The sequence below is a fragment of the Pseudopipra pipra genome, chromosome 6, assembly GCF_036250125.1.
Source record: "Pseudopipra pipra isolate bDixPip1 chromosome 6, bDixPip1.hap1, whole genome shotgun sequence".
In the NCBI taxonomy this organism is placed as follows: Eukaryota; Metazoa; Chordata; class Aves; order Passeriformes; family Pipridae; genus Pseudopipra; species Pseudopipra pipra.
Window position 1 is genome coordinate 5,505,096 of NC_087554.1, and position 23,580 is coordinate 5,528,675.

General features: G+C 39.9%; 1 protein-coding gene across 1 annotated transcript in view; it reads left to right on the forward strand.

Annotated features, from left to right (window-relative positions):
• Positions 1–302: 302 nt before the first annotated feature.
• NAV2 (neuron navigator 2) overlaps positions 303–23,580 on the forward strand; it is a 210,795-nt gene continuing 187,517 nt past the window's right edge. The window contains 1 exon segment of the mRNA XM_064657171.1: positions 303–745. Coding sequence (XP_064513241.1) covers positions 488–745 — 258 coding nt within the window. The 5' untranslated portion in view covers positions 303–487.

The window sequence follows — 23,580 nt, forward strand, 5'->3', positions numbered from 1 at the left end:
TTTTTTTCTGTTCTAAAGGCTGCCTCACTTTGGAGATGCAGTGACAAGATAATGGAGTGAAAGTCTCTCATTTCCAGGCAAGAAAATTACAGGAGTCGGACAGAGAAAGGACAGAGCAAGTTAAATAGCAGAAATAGGAAAGAGGACAGTGGTGAAGAACTGAAAATAAAAACAGAGGAAACAGGTGGAAGGCTGGCATAAAGCTGGGAGATATATTAGGCTGAAAGTGGTGTGGTTTGTTTTTGTTTGTTTTTGGTTTTTTTTATTGTTTTGTTTTGGTTTTTTGTTTGGTTTTTTTGTTTGTTTGTTTTCCGGTTGATTTTATTGTTGGTTTCAAATTCTAGGCTGGTTTTGGAGATCTCTGCAGTAAACCAGCCTACCTTAGTGTAGAGCAGCCTCCCCAACGTGTCCTTTTCTCTCTCCCTGCCTGCTGTCTCTGCCGTTGCTGCTGCTGACAGAAAACGTGTTAGGAAAGCAGAAAGAGAAAATGCCAGCCATCCTGGTAGCCTCCAAAATGAAATCGGGACTACCTAAACCCGTACACAGCGCTGCTCCAATCCTGCATGTCCCAACGGCCAGGACCATCCCACAGCCCTGTTACCTGAAGTTTGGGAACAAGGTGGAGGTGACAAAGCCATTGTATTCCAGCCAGATTCCTCTCAAATCTTCTAATGGACAAGAAAACGCAGGAGATGGACTCCCAGCAAGGAAGAGTAGCTTGGTAGAAAATGGATTTGACACACAGGTTAGAAGGCACCAAATGCTGGGGAGGTGTATGTGAGAATTTATTTCTGTGTTGAAAGTGTGCAGCAGGTTTTCTGGGGTAAATAGCAGTGTGAGAAGGGATGTGTGTATGTGCTAACATCTGTCTGAAGTGGTGGGATGTTTTATATTCCACTTAGTGGCATGTGTAATTTTGTCAGCATAATGGAGCTGAGGTGGGGTTGTCAGGGATGGGGTTGCATGTGCTTTTTGCCTGTGTCACCTTTGCTTGAACCTGGGGGGATTTGCAGAAGGGAGACTGTAGAGATGTTGTTTATGGGGTGTGTTCTTTGTGTTCTTTATGTAGGTGCTAAGTGTGATGGCTGGGTTGTGTGCCTGGGCTGGGGGAAGATTGCTGGTTGTTATTAATGTGTTTTGTGTTTGGTACTGTACCAGAGCACTAGTTGTGTGAACATTTTGTATTTGTAGTTGTGTGGGGAGTGAATGGGAGGCAGTGCTTCATGCTAAATTACGATATACCTGTAATTCAGTACAGCTAAATGAAACAGATTATGTAGGAAATGAGCACTCAAGTGGAATTGCCTGTTATAATGCTATATGTGCATGACATCACAGATGCAACACATTATCAACACACATTTTTTTGATTTTCCTTTAATCTGTATCAGTTGTGTATCGTTATATATGCTGCTTGTTGTAAAGGGAGGAGAAATGTACATTCTTCAGCTCGTTTAGTTTTTGTTTCATAGTAACATTTCCAGGATGGCTTTCCAGATTGCCTGCGCCCTGGTGTGCTCTGCAGCAGCGTGAGATATAGTGTGTGGAGTGTACTACAGTGGGAGCAAAGCAGATGGTGTGCTGCAGCAAGCAGAATTGATCACCATTATACAGAGATCACTGTATAGCAGCGTGATGTGTTTTGGCAACAGCTATATACTTTACAAGATGCTGCTACCACTATCTGAGTCCAGTGGAAGGTGATACCATTATACTGGGGTAGGGAAATGATAACAGATAACTTACTTGTTATTTTCCTTCCTCAAGGAATAATGGATCATCCCTACCATCTAGATTTTGAAAGCTATGTCCTCATAACCCTATTCTCTTCAGACAAATGTGACTACTGATTGGGCACGTTTGACCGCGTGCCCTGATTTTAGGATGTGCTGCAGTTTCGTTGCTGGTAGACAGGGTGACGTATTGGGCTGCTCAGGCCAGACAAATATGACTGTAGCAGTTCCTGAGGGACTGAGAGCAGGAGAAGGAGACAGCCAAGCATTGGTGGCAGGGTGGTGGCAGCAGACAAACCACCTGCACATCACATCTTGCCCTTACGGGAGAATCAAGTGCTCCCTTTCACTTGTGCCAGAGTCTGTCCTTGTGATTATGAAACGTCAGCAAAATTGCGTTATCTGCTGCTTTTTCTCTTAGACTTGTCATGGTTTCTGCATAGAAATCTATATTCCTGCAAAAGTGAATGTTATTCAGAAATAGTTTCTCATCTTGTGACAGATTATGCTCAGAGAGATCCTGCCAGTGGGAGCTGGTTGCAGCAGTAGGGGCAATGCTATGGTGCTTTTAACCTTTCTACAGATGTGGAACAAACCCCATTTTTTGTATCCTGATGATGAAAGGATCTTTATGCTAATTTGTTGTATTTAAACAGGGAGTGATTTTGGCCAAAGAAATGTCAGGTAATTTTCCATTTTTTAATAACTTCAGTTGCAGAAGAATTCTTAAGCTTTACTTTCTCAGTAACCTTCTCTGGATAGCAGTCTGAGCAGATGACCAGCACCTTTTAAGGTGTGAACCAGCGAGACTTGTTTTACTATCCATTATCTTGAATAAAGACAGTCATTTTTTGCTGTTCTTATTGATCCAACTTTGATCCTTCTGCCCACATAAGCATGCAGGGTTCTGCCATTCAAGGTGGTCATTTGGAACAGGAGATTTTTCCAGGTATGTTTTGTCAAGGGCACTGTTCTTTCCTTTTTCTACTGTTCCTCCTTCCCCAGGGAGGAGGAGCAAGATGGATGGAGAGCTGCCAGGTGGTACGTCAGCAGCAGAAGCATTTTTATCTTGGAAGGCCTTCCAGTTGCATTCAGGTATAGAAGTGTTTTCTGATAATAAGCCTGGTAAGGGTTAGTCTTAAACACTGTACCAGGTGTTGAGAATCATAGACATGTCCTCTAAGGGTGATCACCTGCTTCTCTGCATAGTTCATCTGAAGCACCAATGTGGCCCTCACCATTTTACTGTGCAGGCACCTGGCATCACCTGTGAGGGAGGGAAGTTGTATTCTTACAGTGGAATTTTGGGGTTAGATCCACAATGCCGATTGTTTTGGCACCTGTCTTTTGTAGATCTTGGTCCCTATGTGGAGTTTTCAGCCCACAGGGAAGGACATGATATCCTCCTGTGTGGGTGGAGGGAGAGAGAGATTGTGTCACTTGGATCAATTCTCTCGGTTCTGGAAGTATTGCGAGGAGTTGCTTTTAATCCCATTGAATTTCCCCCTTCCATCGTGACATATATATATATACATTTCCACCTTGATTTTGTGTTTGCCCTTTTCCCTATGCTAGTTGACTGATTATTCTGGAGAAGAGGCTGTGTCTGGTGCATTGACCATAATGTAAGGACACTAGACCATGTTCTAATGCTGTTTTAGCATGTTTCAAGCCACTTACATACTTCATGAGCTTTTTGGGTGCCAGGTAGTACCTTTCTCGAGCCTGATTCTTCAGAGAACATGAGCACTGCAGGTGGTATTTATTAAAGCACCAAATTTTAAAAAACTGCTAAAAATCAGGATGTCCCACTTACAAATGTGGTATCAGTGAAAACTTCTAAATGCTTTGCTAATTTTTTTGTTGCTCTTAATACGGTTTTACATGTGTAAACTGGATTTTATACTAACTAGGAGTTTTGTGCCTTAAGGCCATATATGGCCAATGTGTTATTTAAAATGCTGTGCAATTTATAAAAAGCATTCTTTGGAATATTTCAGAGGCACTTTCCAAAGAAAGGTCTGAGGGTTTTAGCGTCAAGCCCATTGTAAATGCTAGTCGGAAATCTTAGGTCAATGAATCATGGCAGTATCATTCCTATTTTATTGTTACTGATATACACACTCCATTAATTTTTCCATATTAAAATCCCTGTGTTGTGCATAACGTTATCCGACTGTTGCACTGGTGCTTATTTTGTCTAATTTGAAAACACCGCCAATAAATTGAAGCCATATTTAGAGAGCATTGTTTTGGAAATATTTAACTTTGTTACCAGAGAAACTTCCGTCAAGTGGATGGCCAAGATAGTGATCTCTCATCTACAAACTGGTATTTATTAGTGATTCTGAAAAAGTCGAATGTATTTGGCTACTAAATCTGCATTAGTTATTTAAGACAGAAGTCATTGCCAGTTAGGAGTCAGTGGCCGTGGTGTAATTGTTCGTGCAGATGCAAGAAGGAAGATGCTGTTCCAGGAATGCAGTCTGTTGCCATGTTATTGGGAATGCCAATGAAGGAGATCATGGATTTAATTAGTGTTTATTGCTGCTGTGTTGTATTCTCGAGCTTCTTGATTTTCTTTCTCTGGAAGACCAAAAAAGTAATCACCGTATCTTCAGTACCTGAAGCAGCCCTAAAGGCACTGGGCCCTTGTTAAGTGGTTGATCCCACCCTTCCACTAAAACACTTCAAGTTAACAGACTGTTTAACCTGGTATTAAAGTATGTGTATTCAGCAATTACCTGTAACTGTGCTTAGTGTTTGGCAGGGAGGGGTTGGGGTAGGACTTGTTATTTCTTTGCAACCTTCTTTGCAACCTTCTTTGCAATATTCATTTGCTGAAAACTGGGAGTTCCCCTCTCCTGGTGGACATGGCAGACAGGTGCTCACTGGGTGTTACATTTTCACTCACTTTTCTCTTTCTCTACACTAAGCAAACCTAGTTCTTTTACAGGATTTCTAGAACTCTTACAGCTCTTCGTGTGAATCTACTGAACTCTTTGGTTATGTATCATTGTCTGAAATAAAGCTCCCTTCCTCAGCTAGATTTTTCTTCGTGTTGCTTTCCCAGTTTGTGAAGATCTTGTTGAGTTGGGCAGCATAGATCTGGGGCAGTCTAAGTTTGGGGTGTTCTAGATCTCCCTATTTTCCAGTCTTACACTAGCTTTTTCTTCTAGTGATTTAGTTCTTCTTTCCTAATTTGTGAAGATCATCTACATCTGGGGTGTGCTCCAAAAACATTTGCAATACCTATGGAGATTGAAAATGTCCCTATTTTTTTCTCCACTACGCATTCTGTAGTCCAAGTAATGACAAGGCTGTGGAATGGAATTGGCAGAGAAGCTCCATTCCAGCTCTGCAAAAAAATCTACTGGATAGGCATTCCCAGGTTGACAACATGCTGCTGACACATTTCAGGGAGTTTTTCAGTCAGCTGTGTGCTGCTCTCACGCTGATTAATTAATGGGTTCCTCCAGTATTTTTCCACACTTCAAATTTAGGCTCACATCAACTGTTTGATGAGCCACATGTGACTTGAGATCTGTTGGCTGTAAGGTTTCCTTCTCTGCCTCAATCCCCCTGTTCCCATGCCATTAGTAATCCAAATGAAGCCATATAGTTCAGATATTAGTAATTACTTTTCTATATTTTAATTAACTTCTCCAGAAGCCGTTTATACCTCCATGTCACTGTCTTGCTAATGTGAAGCTTCATAGAGAGAGAGATTAATAGGGCATATTGCAGAGAAATTGTGCCTTCCTTTCTCACATGCATTGGCCATTTTTGTGTGTGATACTGGGCTTCACAGCTTGACTACCAAACCATCGTGAGAAGGGACAGGAATCAAGCAAATCTTTATCTGGAGCCAGTTTAAAGTCAGATGAACATTGATTGGTTTCAATGCCATCATGTGAGCTGCCTCAGTGGTGTGAAATTTGGTCTCGCTGGTGCTGCTGCTGAGATAATTATAAATGAAATTATGAGAAATGTGGTCAGTCACACCGATAACTTTAACAGAAAAGATGGCTTTTTGCAATGTTGAAAGAAATCAAATGAGATTACATCCTTTGTGAACAAAGGATTAATTTCACTGAAATGTTGGGAGAGGCTAAGAAAAACTATGGATTCAGGCTATCAAAATATATATAAGCACAAAAGAAATTTGAAATTAGTATTATTGATCTTGTTTATATGATTATAGTTAAGTACCCAAGTACATTCCTACAAAAAAGCCCTTGCTGTATCTTCCTTTCTGATGGATTTTTTTTTGACACACCATATGCAATCTGAGGCTATTAAGTAGCCAAATTCTTCTTCTATTTATGATTACAGTGGTTTTGATGTATTTATAGATACATACTGGTAAATATTAAATTGTTGAGGGATTGCTCCAGATCAAATGTTACCAGATAGAAAACAATTTCGAAGTTGTTTTATTGTGATTATTAGGATGGGCTTTTCAGTGATCTGTCTTTTCATATGAAGAGCTACCCTTTCTAATGCCCTGCATTTGAACAAAAGGTATAAGATTGTGCCATAAATTTAGAAGGTTCTTTAATCATTGGGTTTTCATTTAGAATATGCAAAGGGTCACTTGGACTCAAAGTTCCATTGGAACATGGAAGATTTTTTTTTCCCTCTGATTTCAGTCTAATTGTGACAGTTCTTGAATAAAAGAGCATTTGCTCACTGAGTGCTGTTCCTTCCCAAGTTCAGTACCTTTACTGTAGAATTGCCCAAGATGGGATCTCCAAGGATATTTCTACTTGAACTAATAATGCTGCTGTTGAATTCAGTCAAGTTTTTATGGTCTATGGTAGTGTTTTTGAAACACTCATTTAATATGTCCTTTTTTCCTGCTTCTGGTTTATTTATTTATGTTATTTCTCTGATCTCTTCTAGTAGGGTATATATAAATTTTTTTATATATACACATATTATTTATTTACACACACACACATATATCAAAGGGGCTTCCAAATTTTAATATACTTAACCTAAGAGCACTCCTTAGAGGTTGGGATATTGTTCTTATTTTATAAATGGATGGCTGAGGCACAAAGAAACTTACCCAAGGTCAGAAGGTCTGCAATGCTATAGAAAATTACAAGCTAGTCCCCTGATATTAGATTATCTTTCTCCTTTGCTGCTATTAGTTAACAGTTCAAAATGCTTATGCATATGGTGTCCATGTGTTCTCCTTCTGTCCTTGAAACTGTTAGTTTACTCCATAAAGCTGAATTTCTTTAGGGAACAGTCTCCCTTTTTTTGTCCCTGTTGTAGCAAGTAAGTTTTATAACCTTCTGCTGTGACACTTGATGTACAGTGACACCCAAGAGAGAGGTATAGGGGTATTAGTAGAGGAGAACAACGGGTATTGATTTTAAAAGCTCCTGGCACTGAACTTGAGCTTTAGTTCTCAAAAAGATAAAAAAAATAAATCAAATTTTGAAGAGGTCTGGTAAACAAATCATGAACCTTTCCCAAGTTTCAATTATTTGAGAAGTACCCAAAAGAAATAAAATTATGAGACCTACACCACTGGTGCTCTTTTTGCCTATCCAGAGGATATCAGAAAAGAAAGCCTTTATTTATTGAGATAGAAAGGGTGGATTCCATTCTTGATTTTGGAAATTCATGGTTGGTGTTGGCTGGTTTTAATTTCCTGTGAAGAGTCCTTCGAGAAACATCATCTACTCTGTAATTTTGTTTTCCAGATTGTCTCACCACTAGATTTAAATGTCTGAATAATTTGTGGATTATTTGTAGTTAATTTCTAATTAACTGTAGATTAATTTCTAGACCGTTTTAATGCTTCTAGCCTACAAGTCCCCTTTTCCTACCAAAGCAGGAGAAAATAAGGGTCTACTTAAATCAATAATTATTTTGTTTGAACTTTCCAAATTTGCAACAGAATAAGTATTTTAAGTGCTGTTTAAGAAGATATAGTTATGAATAAAGCGATAGCTGGGCCTTTAATGAAAGGATGCTTTTTGCTTATTTAAGATTTGGGGCTAAACCTTCTACTTTTATTCTAGTATCAATCAAGAGATGCTCTTAAAATTTTAACCCATTGCTCTATTTTTTCCTTGCAACAAACCATAGAATTTCATTCTGAGAAATTCACCTGGCTAAAAATACCCTGCTTTAATATTATTTTTAGATACTTCTGTATTTGAAGTATATAAGTGGTTAGTTATTATGTGTATTATTAGACATGAACTGTTGGTACATTTTGTAACAGGAAGCTGCTGGTTTTCCATTCACCAAGAACTGGAATTCAGTCAAACACTTGGCACTTAGTTGTATGCCTCTAATTTTATCTGTAAATTGTTTTTTTCTGAAATAGTTTGTGGAAACAGTCTCAGTTTCTTCAGTTTTGCAAAGCATAGGCATGGAAATAACTGCTAAAACTTTAAAAAATAAACCACGTATTAAAATAAATGAGAAAACAGGTCACTTCTTATTTTGAAACAGGCTGAGATCTGAAGTTTTATTCTGATTCAATCTTTTTTTTTTGCCTCTTGAAAGTATTTTTAGGTGTGTTATACTTGGATTATTTTTCATTTTAGTTTTGGGTTATTTTCGAACTGGAAGCAATGTGTGGGAAAACAATGCATGAAGGGAAAAAATATCCAACTTCTGTATTTGAAAATACACTTTTACCAGGACTCTTTCCCCCATGCGTGTTCAGTTTTGGACTGTCATATCATCATATCTTCACAGTGTCTTGTTAACTTGCTTTTTAGCCTGTGTTCATCCCTTGTCTTGAAGGTTTCCTTAGTCCTTTTCCTCATGTGTTTTTTTTTCTCTACAGCAATGGCTACAAGTTGCCTTATCCTCTCTTTCACAGTTGGAAAGAGTCCCTAATTGTCCGTATTTTACCTGTTCTGTCACTGACATCGATCCATTTCTTCTCTCCTATCCTTTTTGTAATGACCAGCATGGTATAATCCCAAAGTGTCTTGTGAGTTCATGTTTACGGTGTAGGTACAGACGGTAGTAAGGCTGATTTGGAGGAGCTAGCAGCTGTAAAGAGGGTTTGTGAGCCACTTCCCCCAACAGTAATTGTTGAAGTTTTATTTTACACAAGCAAGGAGGAAAACTTATGGGCTGTAAAGACCAAGTAAGTAAGGATTGGCAGGTGTTGGTTTGGTAGCAGTAGTGCTTTGCTTGGCAAGAAAACGTGGTCAGGTCTGTGAAACATCAATTCTTGGGCAGTAAGTTGGTAGATTCATCAGTGTTTTCTTTGAAAGTGGTAATTTCTACCTATTCAAGAGTTCTAAATACTTTTAGTCCTTCCTTCAAGCTCTAGGAGCTCACAGGAGTGGAGTACAAAGTGCTTGAGGTGCTGTTCCCTCCATGCCTTGAGAGAGGGAAGGTTGGGTACTAAGGCATGGTGGTCCCAGAGGCCCATAATGAGGTGAGTCTTCCCTGATAGGATTGCTCATCTTCTACTGGAAATGCTGACCAGAAATGATTACATTGTATTTTTTTGCCATCTATTAATTCTATATACTTGTCCATTGGCAGAACAAAATTAATACCTTAGTAGGATTTCATGTTGCTGATGTAGCTTCATCCATGTTATGGTGAACATGGATACTGAGATTTTGTTATATTTGTATATGTTGTAACAAATATTTAGAAGCATATTCCTTTTATTTTAGCCATCTCCACTTGAGCCATGTCCACTGTTAGACAATACGGGTAACTTTAGTACCGAAAAGCTAAATGCTGCTTTTGTACAAGTATTTTCAAAAGATTAACAGCTGTCTTTCCATGTCACATCTATTTTGGCTGTTTCTCAGGTTATGACGTTAATTATCAGGAAGTCATTTCTAATCAACCTGTACAAGGGCTCTAACAAATTTGCTTCCTCTGGCAGATAGACAGCTATGAGGCACAGTGTTGTATGATCAAGTGGATACAAAGATTGGTGTGGTGTCTTTTGGAGTCAGAAGTCATTCTTAAGTCAATATAGCATGATACAAAGTTACATTTTCTTCAAGAATTTAAACTTTGAACAGTATCTGTCTGTCCCTGTTGGAATTTTGAGACTTGGAAGAGATGTAGAGGACACACTTGCCTCCACAAAGATCAATGTGCAACTTTGTAGCTGGTGGAGACACTAATTAATGGATCAGTCTGGCAAGACGAATTTGATTCTGTTTTAAATTATTCTTCATTTGCTAGACTCCTACGGATATTTAAGTCTTCAGAACTAATTTTAAAAATGTCACGTGTGTTTCGAGATCAAATGTGCATTGACCCTTTGAAGCAACAGCTTAGAAATGGGTTTCTCTCTGCTTGGTCAATAACCACAGGTCAGTCTGCTTCTCAGGACAGCCATATATATTCCAGACTTGTCTGGGATTTAACTTGGACAGATTATTTTGGGAAGGAGTATTTTTGGCATTGCTGTGTCTTACTCCTCCGGGATGGACCCTGGAGCACACAGGAGTCTGATCCTCCATGGTAATTTGCCAGATGGGCACTGCCAAAGAAAGCTGGCAGAAAGGTGCCTGTCCTCTAGTGTGGAGCATCCTGTTTATCCCTACACAGCCTCTCCAGAGGAATTGTATGAATTTGCCTATTTCACTGAACCAAACCACTTTCTGCTTTTCAAGAGGGAAGAGCAGTGGTTGCCTAGGATTCCGTTTCCAAGCAGTCAGAGACCAACTTCCCACACTGCAGCAGTGAAGATTTTCCTTTCTTGCCTGTAAGATGCCTTTTGGCCTTTTCCCTGGTAGGGTTTGGGCCACATGGAGTGACTCTGTGGTGCATATGCAGTGTTGTGCAGTGGGATGTAATGTCCCTGGGTCATGTCCACTGGAGGTTTGGTTGATCAGGTTGGATAGCAAGGCAGCTGTATCTTATTTTTAACACAAGAATTAATTCCACCTTCCCCTTGTTGAGCAGATTACCTCAACAAGGAACCTGAAATAGTAATAATAAAAAAAAGTCTGTGAAGCTCCTACACTTGTTAATAGCAACTTAATTTCTTGGCAACAGCAATGTGAAATAGATAAGATTTAGCCCTCTTTACTGCCTCCTGAACAAATCCTCTCAGATTCAGTAGAAGACAGGTTTGTGTTGAACAAACACAGATTTTCACCTGTTCCCTTCACGGTCTGAGAAATGTCTATTCGTGTTGGATGTGATGGTGGGAACTGATGCTACCCTTGGCTTCCTGTTGGCCGCTGTGTCAGTGTTTCTGAGCCAATGACCCTTCAGATCCACTCAGTGCTTATTGTGCAGCATTAAGAGATTTTAAATTTCAGTATTCCACTGGCAAATCATTTAATTTTAGATAATTTTGAAGTGGTTCTTAGTAGCTTATATAAATGGATTTTCAACAAATAAAAGCCTCAGGCTTTCCATGCACACCGGCACGTTTCAGTCGTGCAAACAATACCTGTGGTGGAAGGAGGCTCTTGTAAACCATCCTGTGAATAGCTGCAGCATCACTCAGAGCAGTTACTCCCCCTCCCTCCTCCTTTCCTCTCTGACAGCAGCTGAAATGGCAGGGCTTGGTTTGGCCAGTACTTTGTGTCATTTACAGCAATGCTGTTAAATGCTGGGCTGCAATGGGTGGGAGCTCAGCTAATTTGCATGATTTAAAATGCAAGCTCGGTTTAATGTAGAGCAGCTGGTATGTACTTAACTCCTTCAGGAGAAAACTTAATACCAGCAGATCGCATTATCCGGGGCTACACAACACTTATTTATTTATTTTTTCATTCCTTCTCCTCAGTGCTTCCTAGAGCATTTGTAAAGATCGTTTGTCTGTCGCTGGTGAAGAGCTGTGCTCTCTGTTGATATTTCTGTGTCTTACAGAGTTCACAAAGCAAGTACTTGTTGCAACTCCTGAACATCCATTTACACACTGACCTTAGCAGATAGGACTCTAAATTAAGATGTGTCATGATGAAGGATGGCGAGATTAGTTGGAAGAGGGACAGGTGTAGAGGCCTGGATTATGTGGATTACTGCATACTCAATTTCTTAGGGTTAAATTTCAAGGTTGAAAATGGCTAATTCCACAGTTATGGAATTAGGATATGCTGTGCTGTCCCTTTGGGTGCTGTGCTGGCAGCCAGAGTCACCTTGTGAGGGAAGAAGGACTTGGAGGATCAAAGAATTCCTTTGCTCCCCTGTAATAATTAGCATAACCTCAGTGAGAGGATGGAGGGAGCATAATCTTTTAATACCAACCTTTCTCAAAATTGACCTTGTCACGGGCAGATTCAGCTTCCCACAGAGAAACAGATGCATGGTAGAGTCACTCTTACTGCATCAGAAATGCTGGCACAGTATCTTATCTCTGCCAAAATTCTCTTGCCTTTCCCTGGGCAATCAGCCTCTTATGCCAAATTGCTCTGGACGTGCCTTTGGTTGAGCTGTGGGATATTGTGTGGTGAAGGTGGACTTTAAAGAGTCAGGGCTTCCTTAAGGCACTTACAATGAGGCTTTCTCTTCCTCTGAACATTTTTTATTCTATCAACTTTGAGCTGAATTTTCTCATGAAACAACAAGTGGTCACTTTTGAAGACCTTTATTAGTTTCAAGCACAACCCATTAAGCTGGAGATAAAACATGTTAGTTCTTTTGACATGAGTAAGTCCTTCAGTGTTCATCTGAGGTTTGAGCATTTCTATTACCCTTTATAAACCTTTGTGTTAGACCATATCATGTGGCTCCTTGGTTGATATCAGTGCTGTGTTTGGTCTATGGGATGGGAAAGTCACATTGTTACAAGAGAAAGGACAAGTCTTCCCTAATGAAAACTGATTATTGTCTTTTTTTGTTGTGAAATGAAAACCAGTAAGAAGATGACCTCCTGTAATCTTCTTTCATGAATGTAGATAAAATAAATTGCCCTTGGTGATGGAATACTTCATTCTTTCATCTCGTGTTGTCCATGTGTAAGATCATTAACTTGCCTGCATGCTGTGGAAGATTACAGCCCTGCGTTATATAGGCAGATTATTTATGTAGTAGTGTATGTATACCATAACTGGGTTGAACATCTGAATGTTTTTGATGTATAATATTCAAATAATTTCAGCCATTTAAGGAAAAGCCTTGCTAAGGGTTATGCTTGAAGGCAGAAAATATAGTTAAGCAATACAGATCCATCCTTTTAATAGACAGAAACCATGTTGTGAGGCAGTTTAGAAGGTTCCATTCTAGCAGAGGTAGAGCAGTGTAGTTGTCAGGCACCAGGTCAGAACTTCCAACAAATGATGCTATTTATGTTTATCAAGTCTAACTCCAGGTCTGGAACAGGAGCAAATTAGCCAACTTTTCATTTATGCTGTGTGAGAGCTGCCTGTGAATTAGTAAATCCTCATCAACCATGGCACTTGGGTGTCTTAAGTATTGTTTGTTTTCTTTTTTATAACTATGGGATAAGTTTATTTCTTTTAATGCTTTTCCATTGGTTAATACAAACTTTTCAGGGATCCAGGCTTGACCTCTAATGCTTATTATTTCATTCCTTGCTATTTTCCACCACAGATATTTTTATCTTGCTGTTTTTAGGACTTTTCCAACTGGTCAGAAGGTTAGAAAAGCCAGTTGCACCAGTCTGGACATGCTGTGAACAAACTTGAAGGATTGAAAAGAGTAGTTTTTATGGCACCTTCATTTTGAGCTCTGCCTTTCTGCCAGGAGGGGTTTCAGTCCTAAAGGGCAGGGAGGATGCGGTGGTGAGTCTGTGAGCCACAGGCCATCGGCATCATTGTCACCTCCTTGTTGCCTGCTGCAGTTTATCACCAGCAACTCCCTTATCTCACAGGTGTTCTGCAGAGATAAATCCATTATAATTCCAAGCAGCTCAGGTAAAGTGATACCTGGAGCCATGAAATCACCTTAAGTAGCTAACTGCAGAACTTCTAAACCTTCATGAGTCAGTGATCTGCTTTTTTCTTATTGATTTTTTTTCTTAAGGCAATACTTAAAGCAAGAGATACTTGATATCAAGTCCTTTCCACTAATGATTTATGGATTTAAAAAAAAAACCTGTGAAGATAGAAGTCACATTGTTAGGAGAAAGTTCTCAGCTATAAACAGATATCATTACTTTTGGCTGTGCCTTCTGAAAACAGCAGTTTATCCTTTTATTGCTGAAAATAATTTAAGGAGAAGATAAGAATCAAAGAGCTGTGTACCCTATTTCAAATTAATGAGGAGTTTGTGGACTGTGGGTTTCCATCTGCACTCCACTTTTCCATGCCATCTGCCCACAAGGAGAAAATATTCAGCCAAGAAAATAGTAGGATGTCCTGCAATTCTGCAGCCACAGAACCACCAGTTACACACGCAACCTTGTGAGATTTGTGAGGAAACCTGAGCCTGTGATAGTACAGCTCTGAAAAGGATAAGGGGAGTGTAAAAAAAGGCCGTTGAGATTTTGGAGGATGGAAAAAGGGGATTTTAAGCCTCATGAATTGCATGATTGACCACTTAGTAGAAGCAAGGAGTCTGCAGAGTGTTAATTTATCATATGTAACACAGCTGAGAATGATCTGTGAAGGCTGAGATTATGCTAATTTATGCAGTTCACATTGCTACTGCAGTTTAAAAATAGCTTCTTTTTTAGAGATCTAGATCTACTGCGGGTTGGCTTTGCATTTAACTCTGCAAATGTTACCAGTTTGAATGCAGAGAAGGCCTTGACCTGAGAAGTCTTTTTATCACAGAATAGTTAAGGTTGGAAGGAACCTCTGGAAATCATCCAGTCCAACCCCGCTGCCAAAGCAAGGTCACCTGGAGCAAGTGACACACGAACAAGTCCAGGTGGGTTTGCAATGTCTCCAGAGAGGGAGACTACACCACCTCCTTGGGCAGCTGTTCCAGTTCTTCTTGTCATGCTCTCTGGTAGCAAGCAGTGCTTGCTACTGTTCCTCTTTTTTAGGGGTCTGTCTGGTTCTACTACATTGCATCACTTCCATTCAAGAGGCTGAAAGGAAAATATAAGTTCTCCGTCTTAGGAATGGCACAGAAGTGTTAGGCCTGAGGCTGAATGCCCAAAAGAATAGTTCAGTTTAAAGTGTGTTTGGGGTTTCTTGGCATCTGGGGTTTTTTTGCAGAGATTGACACCTATTGCTCAGGTGTGCAGTGCCCTGGAGTACTGTCTAGAGGTATTTGGCTCATCATCCCTCACTCTACATGTCATTGTTTTGGGTGTTTATGGGATGTAGAGAACAAAAAGAGGGGGGAAAACCTCCACTTACTAGTTGTGATTAAAACCAATTTTCAGGTTGTCACGTTTTAACTGAATTTCCAACGAGCATGAGTTAAAATGTGAAATAAGAAATGTATTGCAACTGGAGTCAGTGGATAATTTCACATTCCAATTTTGTATTTAAGTTCTGAAAGACCTAGAATGTATTTTGCAGTTCAAGTCGTAATTTAGCTGTATGAATAGAATTACACATAATACTGGAACTGATTTTAAAGATCAAAGCAACTCAGGACAAAAAGTCCTGGTGTGTAACTTGCATTTGAGCAGCTGTTCCTCTGACAAGAAGATGGCAATGGGTTTTGCCTATCAGAAGATAAATCCATCCTAAGCATGAACACACTCAGTTTTAGAAGCCTACAGTGATGGGTGGAAGCCAAGAAGATATAATTCCCCTTCCTCTTTTCCTCTACTACCTTCAATCAGGTGTCGAAGTCTTGGGATGAGACTTGATGAAGTGTTAATGCCTCAGCCCTTCCCCTCCTTAGTGGATGTGCCTTATTAACCTTTTGCAGCTGGTTTCTTCTCTTTCCCAGCTAACTCAGCTCCTCCTAGTTAAACTGGGTGGGACTGGCTGCTGTTGCTAATGAGCCTTAAGAAGCTGCATATGGGAGCTGGGTGCCTTCCTTCTCCTCCCCAGGGCATCCCCACGGCAGGGAAAGTTTGTGTGGATCACGAACTTGCACTCGAAGAAGCAGGAGGCTTCAGGTAGGTGTTCCTTCCAGAGGGAACCAAGAACAGATTTCTAGATCCATTGTGCTGTATAGAACTGGCAGGGTTTATGGTTTATCATGTGCATTTAAATGTGTTAATATCTTGTAGGTGAAACAACACACGGGAGAGAGATTGTTAATGTCAGATAGTTGGTTTAAAATAATAACTTGCTGGGTTTTGTTAAAACCCTTTTTCTAGCTCAGCTGAGGTAGGGCTGATAACCCCTAATGGAGACCTGGGTGTTCGTACCATCTCTTCAGTAACTGCTGTGGAAAAAGCTCATTTAACAGAAAAATTGTCATAGAGAACAGTGGCTACAATGCAACTTATTGAAGGTTTTACTTTTTTAGGATCACATAAAATGTTTTTTGACTTGGTTAGTGGGTTAATCCATGAAGGCCCCAAGTGTGGCTGGTAGGGGGGAACGCACCGTTGATCTTTGTGGTGCAGGAGGTGGAAGTTACTGATGGTCTGGAGTCATTCAGCACTTAGGTCTGTAAGTGTAGATCCATGACTCATTTTTACCTATCTTATTGTAATTCCAGATGGGATATTGGTGAGGTCAGAGCAGAGATGTAACCTTATATGTGAATTTACCTACGAATATATTCTTTCTACTGTTCAGTTTTAAAAAACACCTCAGATTTGTTTACTAAACTGCTGAGAAGTTTAGAAACTTGTAGTCCTGGGGTACTGGATGAGGCTTGATTTATTTTTGATTTACAGCATCATCATACAGTATAATGCCTGCAACTAGACTTGTGTTTGTATTGGGAATTAATTTCCTTATGCCAAGCCACCTCTTCCTCTTGTGGCCTAACTCACTTATGTAGAGAACCCATTGAAATCTGAGAAATATAAGCCCCTCTTAGATCTAGCCTTCTGTTCAAATGCAGGCCTGGTGTATTTCTGTCACTTTCAGGTTATAAAAAAGTATCTTATTGGTTTTATTTTTGCTTTTCCGTGTATCATGTGGCTTGGGTCATGTATGCAGTGTTTGGATAGGGAATTAGTGAAGTGTTGCATGCTCTGAAGGTATGTAGTAGCATTCCATAAGGATGCTCCATGTAGTTAAAACACAGAAGTAATAGTGTCCTGTGGTAGCAAAAAACTATTAAGTAACCCAGGGCCACATCTGCCCCCTTCTGAGCCAAAATACACCGAGGGGGATCAGTTTGCAGAAGTCAGTGAATGTGATGGATACCTGCATGAGATTAACTACGCCTTTTTTGCAGGAAGACAGAATTTGCCAGATTGGAAGTGTCAATCATAGGTTCTTGGGAGCTACTTAGATTGGAGCCAGTCTTTGGACTATTTCAATGGGTAGGAATATCTGTGGGTGTCCCTTTTATTATAGATGGTTAGCCTGACACTGGGTTTAAGTTAAAAAAAATCTCGGGGTAAGGCTGAGTGAAAGGAAAAAAGGGAATAGAATAAGCAGTTCCTGCAGCTGGCTTGCTGTGAGATGGGTTAGCTGGGCTGCTATTGCCACCTGGTGGTGTAGGTCAGAACCGAAGCAGACCTCATTTTCCTTTGGTTTCCCGGATGAGTTGCATGGAATTAAGTAGCAATTGTGTATCGATAAGATTTATTAATGATACACTTGTATTATAGATAAATCCTTCAATGAAGAAAAAAAATCCACAGTATTTTCTAACCATCGTTTATTTTGGCCACAGTCAATGTTTTAAAAAATAAAAACTTAATTTCTTTGAGCGTTTTCAGATCCTAAATTAGCAGCAAGTTTTGGGGGAGCTGGTTGCAATGTGTGAGAGGTAGTTCATGTGGGAAGACCTTTGGAGAAGGAGAAAAAGAGCAGCTGGAAGGACCTGAGCTGCCCACGTGGGTATTTGGTGGAAGAAGCTCTGCCTTGTTTGTGTGGAGACACATCCTATGAAGTCCATAGAATGGCAGGTATAGCTGCCATCACCCTGATGCAGCTGAGGCACCTATAGGGATGGAACAACAGGTGATGTGACATCCTCCCAGCCTCAGAGCATCTCCATCAGAAATGCTCTGTGATTTGGTGACATATGGACACACAGTTAATGAATGTCTCTGAATTGCTTCAGCATGGTCCAGTCACTGCATTACCAGGGCAAATTTGATTACCATAAGTGATCAGTGTCTTATCTTGCTGAAATTAGTGGATCATTATCAAATGATGACTTTTTTGCACATAATGTGACTTAATTGTCCTTTCATTATGTAGAGTTTTATTGCAATCCTTTTAGCAGGGGAATACAGATTAAGTTGTAGTTACAAAGAAAAAAGGAGATCACTGTTCAGCCCCTCCTGTTCAGTGACAAAACCACACTCTGTAGTTTAATCTGTAGGTTCTCTGTCTCTATGAAACGTCTGCTGGAATATTTCAGAGCTTCATGTTTTCAAGTGAAGTACTGGCATAGGTTATTTGCTATGAACCTTTCAGGCAGCACTTAGGGGCTACAATAAGCTTTGCTGTGTATTGACATTTGGTCTGACTTGTGGCTGGGGTCTGACCTAAATGTGTCTTTCCCTCTGTTGCAGCTGCCATGAACAAAAATCTGTATTTTTTGGGAAAAAAATGTAAATCCATTAAAGTCACAAGCATTTGCTTGGAATTATGGCTGAGAAATTTAATGTGTTGTCAAGTTTTCCCTGGAAGTGTTCTAGGCCAGATTGGATTGGGCTTGGAGCAACCAGTTCTAGTAGCAGGTGTCCCTGCCCATGGCAGATAGGTTGGAACTGGAGAGTTTTTAAGATCCCTTCCAACCCAAACAATGATGAAAAAGCCACCATTTTAATAGGGGGGGAAATATTTCTGAATCAGCTATACTGTCCTTATATTTATCATCTCTGGGCTTCCAAAGAAGCATCCCAGGACTCCCTATGTTTCTGAGGCATTGGGTCCCAGAACACCGTTAGGTTCAAAAGAACCAGCACCCTGGCACCCCAGCAAAGCATTACCCAGTGTGATGGAGCAAATCTGTGCTGGTAGTAAACCAGATATAAGAACTTGGACTTAATGTATAGACTCCTTAGACACTTACATTGGCCACTTTTTATAATTCTGATCTTTCTTCTCCCATTAACAAAGTCCTTTCCCCATTTGTTTTTATCAATACAGTTAATAAGGCAGTGTGAGCCAGTTTTAACAGGACCTGAAATATGTCTAAATGGTTCCTCTCATATACAAAGTCCTTTCCCTCATGAATATCAAATGCTGATTTCACTTGGCTCTTTCAAGCCACCTTCCTGCTGTATTTTTGGCTGCAGGAGAGCATTTTGACCAGAAAGCGTAGTTATTTTGTGAGTTGCTGTTCTGTATTGTTATTAAGGCTTATTATATTTCTAGGCTTATGAGCAGTAATCATAATGTTGCCTAGAAGCGGTTAAACCCGCAGAAAGCAGAACAGTTTTTGTCAGTCAGTTGTTAACAACTTCAGTTATTAATATTCCCTGAAATGGAAGCCAGACCTTATTTCTCATGTGTGATGGCTGGTTTTTTTTCTTTCTTTCTTGTTCATATGTGCTTAATCCTCATAGTACTTGGAAAATGAATTGGATCACAGTGGTATAAATGCTGCTTACAGTGATTCCACATGCAGTGAAAAGGGACGAAAAGAAATTTTTTATTTTTTTTTTCAGAAAAGACTTTGTAATTAAATGTTTCTCTTCTTTTCTGTGGTTCTGCCAGCACACCAGAAGGTCTTTGACGAGCAATTGTCCTCCCCAGTCCTCCTGTGGACATTACCTTACTGTCCTTCATCTCAGGTTCTGCTCCCTGGATGCAGCAGGCAGAAGGTGGTGGCACAAAGGTGGTCACAGGAGCTGGGTGCAGGATGGGATTTTAGGTGGGTGTTAGAGCCCTGGTGAGTGTGGGGCTTCTCAGCTGGAAGGTGGGCAGTGAGTGGAGTATGGGGACTCCCAGCACAAGTAAGTGTCATCCTGGTGCTGCAGCTCAGAGAATGCTGCAAGATGAATGTTTATTTGAGCTATCTATGACAGGTAAAAGCAGATTGCAATGAACTTATTTAAGGACACTTTTGTTGTGCTTGCCCTTTAGATTTAAAACCCCTTAATGAACCTTCATAAGGGAACAGTATCAGATTGAATGTTTCAGATGTAGAACAATGGCTCGGTTCCCCAGCCTGTGCAATCTTACCTGCACTGTTCAATTTAGCCAAAGAGGTCCCTCGCTTTTTATTGTTCAGGGATGTTCTGTGCCTATGAGGGAAGTACAATGCATTTCCAAACCATATAAATAGAACATATAATTTTTGGAAGGCATCCTGAGGCAGGTATCTCTTTTTAGCAAGCTCTCTTCCCTCCTCCTCTCATTCCCCTTCTTGGGACTTTGATGAACCCAGCCTCGAAGTTTCCCAGTCCTTGGTAATGCTGTGGTGCAGTTTTCAGAAATGCTTCCCACATATCTCTGGGTTTGGGAGAGCTGTGCTGTAATCTGCTGCAATGGTTACATTGGTTTAGGTTGGATGTTAGAAAAAGGTTCTTGCCCAGGGAGCGGTTGGGCACTGAACAGGCTCCCCAGGGTGGTGGTCAGAGCACCAAGGCTGGCAGAGCTCAAGAAGCATTTGGATGCCACTCTCAGGCACACGTTGTTACTCTTTGGGATGGTCCTGTGCAGGCCTAAGAGTTGGATTTGATGATCCTTGTGGGTCCCTTCCAGCTCAGCACATTCTGTGAATGGTCTCTATGGTGGTGGTTTGCATTGCGGAGCAAAGGTCAGTGGAATGCTGCTTCTTTTGCTTGGAGAGTAAACCAAGCAGCATTAATAATATTTGTCTGCAGAGGAAAACTAGTAGTAGCTTGTTCTCAGGTCTACTTATTTTTACTACTCACACTAGTAAAGTGTTGTAATAGTAGCAGCAGCAAGTAGTCTTTTTTTTTCCTTGGTCCGTGATTTGAACTCTGTGTAGCAAGAGTAGGGCTTGGAAACTAATCTTGTTTTCAGAGGCTGGTTGCCTCTGAAAATAACATTATGCTCACAACTAGCACATTTTAGGATATTTGAAGCATAGTTTGACACTATTTTAAAATCTGTTAATTAGCTTAAAAGTAGTATTAGAATCTCCTCTTTGGGGGCATGGCCTGACAGCAGTGCAAGAATTCGTAATAAAAATAAGAAATGTTTAATTTCATGTAACGAAACAGGTATGATTCTTTTATATCTTGCAGCTTATGTCGTTGCTAGTTACACAAGTTGAATATGTATGTGAAATGCTAAATTACATGGTCAAACTTACATAGGATCTGACTCTTCTTTGCCTGTATCTTAATTGGATTTTTCCTTTTTTTTTTAGTCATATAATGGCTAAAAGGTACATTGAGAACAGACCAGCAATAATTTTTAGTACTAATATATAAGCTAATTAGACACACAAGTGATGTGAAATGGTTCAATTTGGGGGAGAAAGTTGCCTTGTATTCTAATACGACTTTATAACTGAAAACCTATGAACATCAGCATTTTGTCTGGGATTCACTTAAACAGTTATGTTCTTAGAGAGGCATCTCAAGTTAACTTAGTAAAGGCTAATTATTGTGCTCAAATCAGACTGGACTGCAGGTCATAGTCTAAATTTGGCCAATGTGGGGAGCAAATGAGAGTAACCTGCACTTCTTTGCCACCATCATGAAAATATACACCAGCTCCTCTTAGAGCGACTTGAATTGCAGTAAGACTGGTTTTGACATTCATGGGATCAGGATGTGCTCTGTTCATTACTGCAATATAAAGTGAAATCAGCAAAATACTTCTGGTTGTTTATAATGGGGATGCTGTAGCTTATTTCTATTTATACACTTTATCATATTTTGAGATACAAAAAAATAACAATGCCAGGCAGTAAGCCATGGAAGTAATCCTTAATGATGATAATATATGGAAGAATAAGATTAAATTAAAAACCTATATTCATAGCTCTGTGCTATTTTACTAATCCATCAAAAATATAAACCAAGTTTGTAGTTGAGTTTTTGTGTTTATTTTCAAGCAAGTGATAATCCCTTTAGAAGACCAGAAGCATTAATGAGGTATCAACTTCAGGGACTAGAAAAGGTTTTCTTAGATAAAACTAGTTTTCAGGACCCCTGCCTAGGCAGCTCATCCTTCCTTTACCCTTTAGAGAAATCTCTCTTTTAAAGTAGTAGGAATATGTTGAGATTTGGCTCAATGCATCCAGCATCATGAATAAGAATTTGCATTTCTATTTCATACAGCCTAGAGCACTCTTTCATGATAAATATCAGCATCTTCCCATCTTTCATTGTCATTAACATTTCTATTTCAGTCCTCCATTTCAGGGACAGAGCAGCTAAGGAATGTCTTTCATTGCCTTCTAGTCTGCTGCAAACTCTTTTGAGCTTGAATGGATCTTGATTCCTCCCCTCCTTAGTTGATAAGATTGATGATATGACAGGATGAGAATTGAGATAAAAGTTGAAAGCAAGTGGCAAGGATAATTTCAAATATTAAAAAAAATAAAATAAAAGCAGGCAAATTTCTGGTAAAATTTGTTTTCCAGTAATGGACTTAATTTATGATTTATTTTTTTTTTTCCAAAAAATGACCCTGAAGAGCAGGGAAATATGTGGAATTAGTACTAATTCCTTGTTACTTCTGCTATTATCAAACAGTAGTGCAGCAGAGGAGGTGAGAGGAAAGCAGCTGGAAGAGAGTCACAAAAGGGTAGAAGTAGCCCAGACAACTAGAGAAGTTTTTGCTTCAACAGATATTAAAGTACTATGGAATGGTACACTACGGTGTGCTTCAGTGTGCTTTGAAACTCTGTTATTGCACATCTTGTATGCACATTTCAACCCTGCTTTTATCTTTATAGAGTTCAAGAGATTATCAAAGGAGACACACATTGTGCTCTTTCATTAAGGCTCTAATTATTTAATTCCTTGTATCTTTGTTTTGTAATGTCAAAATTACCGCTATTCTGGCTTCAGTCTGCCATTCCTCCATGACATGCACAAGTGTTACTCTGTGAAAAGAGGAAAAATTGGTGCATTCAACTCTGAAGACTCTGGGTATGCAGAAGAAGAAGAAATAATTTCTGCTATGTATGATCATACCAAGTAGTAGTGTTTTTCACAACAGTATTCCCTGTATTAAAACAAACAAAAAAAACCCCCCAAAACACACAAACCAAATAATGTGTTTCTCAGTTTCTCACTATAGTCTAGTTTTTTAAGCTCAGGTTAAAGGTTCACTGAGGGTACAGAACACTTACGGAAACTTCTAAAAATCCTTTTTGGCTGGGCTACTCAATGAAGTGTAAATTTATCCAGGAGAGCCTTGTTAGCAATTTCAGCATCCCTAGCACAGGACCAGGGTTTTTCCTCTGTTTCCACGTGTCCAGTTATTTCTGATGTGTGGGCTTTCAATACCAACTGTTGTGCAGCAGCTGGGAATGTGCCTTTTTCTAGTTACAGGCCTGCACTAAGAGCTTTTCTTCACCATTTGACTTGACATTTCAGGTAAGAGATGAGATCTACCCCAACTGTCCTGTCCTTGGCAGTGTTGGTCCTTGACCAGCTCTTCCAGAGTAAGAAGTACTTTTCATGAAAATACTAGACTGCTTTTCATAGCCTATAGTTATATCTTCAAATTGTTGTCTGCAGAGGAAGGATTATGGTTAATGACTGAAAGGGAGATGGTGCATCCCTGAAGTTGTGTCATCTGTACCTTAGAGACTGGGGAAGGGGGCACACAGAAAGTGATTCCCTGGGGTTTGCAGCAGCTCTCTCCCTTCTCTTGGTTGAAAATTGTGTAACTGTTGAAAACAGGAAAACTGTGCAAGGCTGCCCATGGTGATGGCAGCTGCTGACTCAGAGCCATGCCATGAGCAAAGCAAGGTAATACTGAAAGCT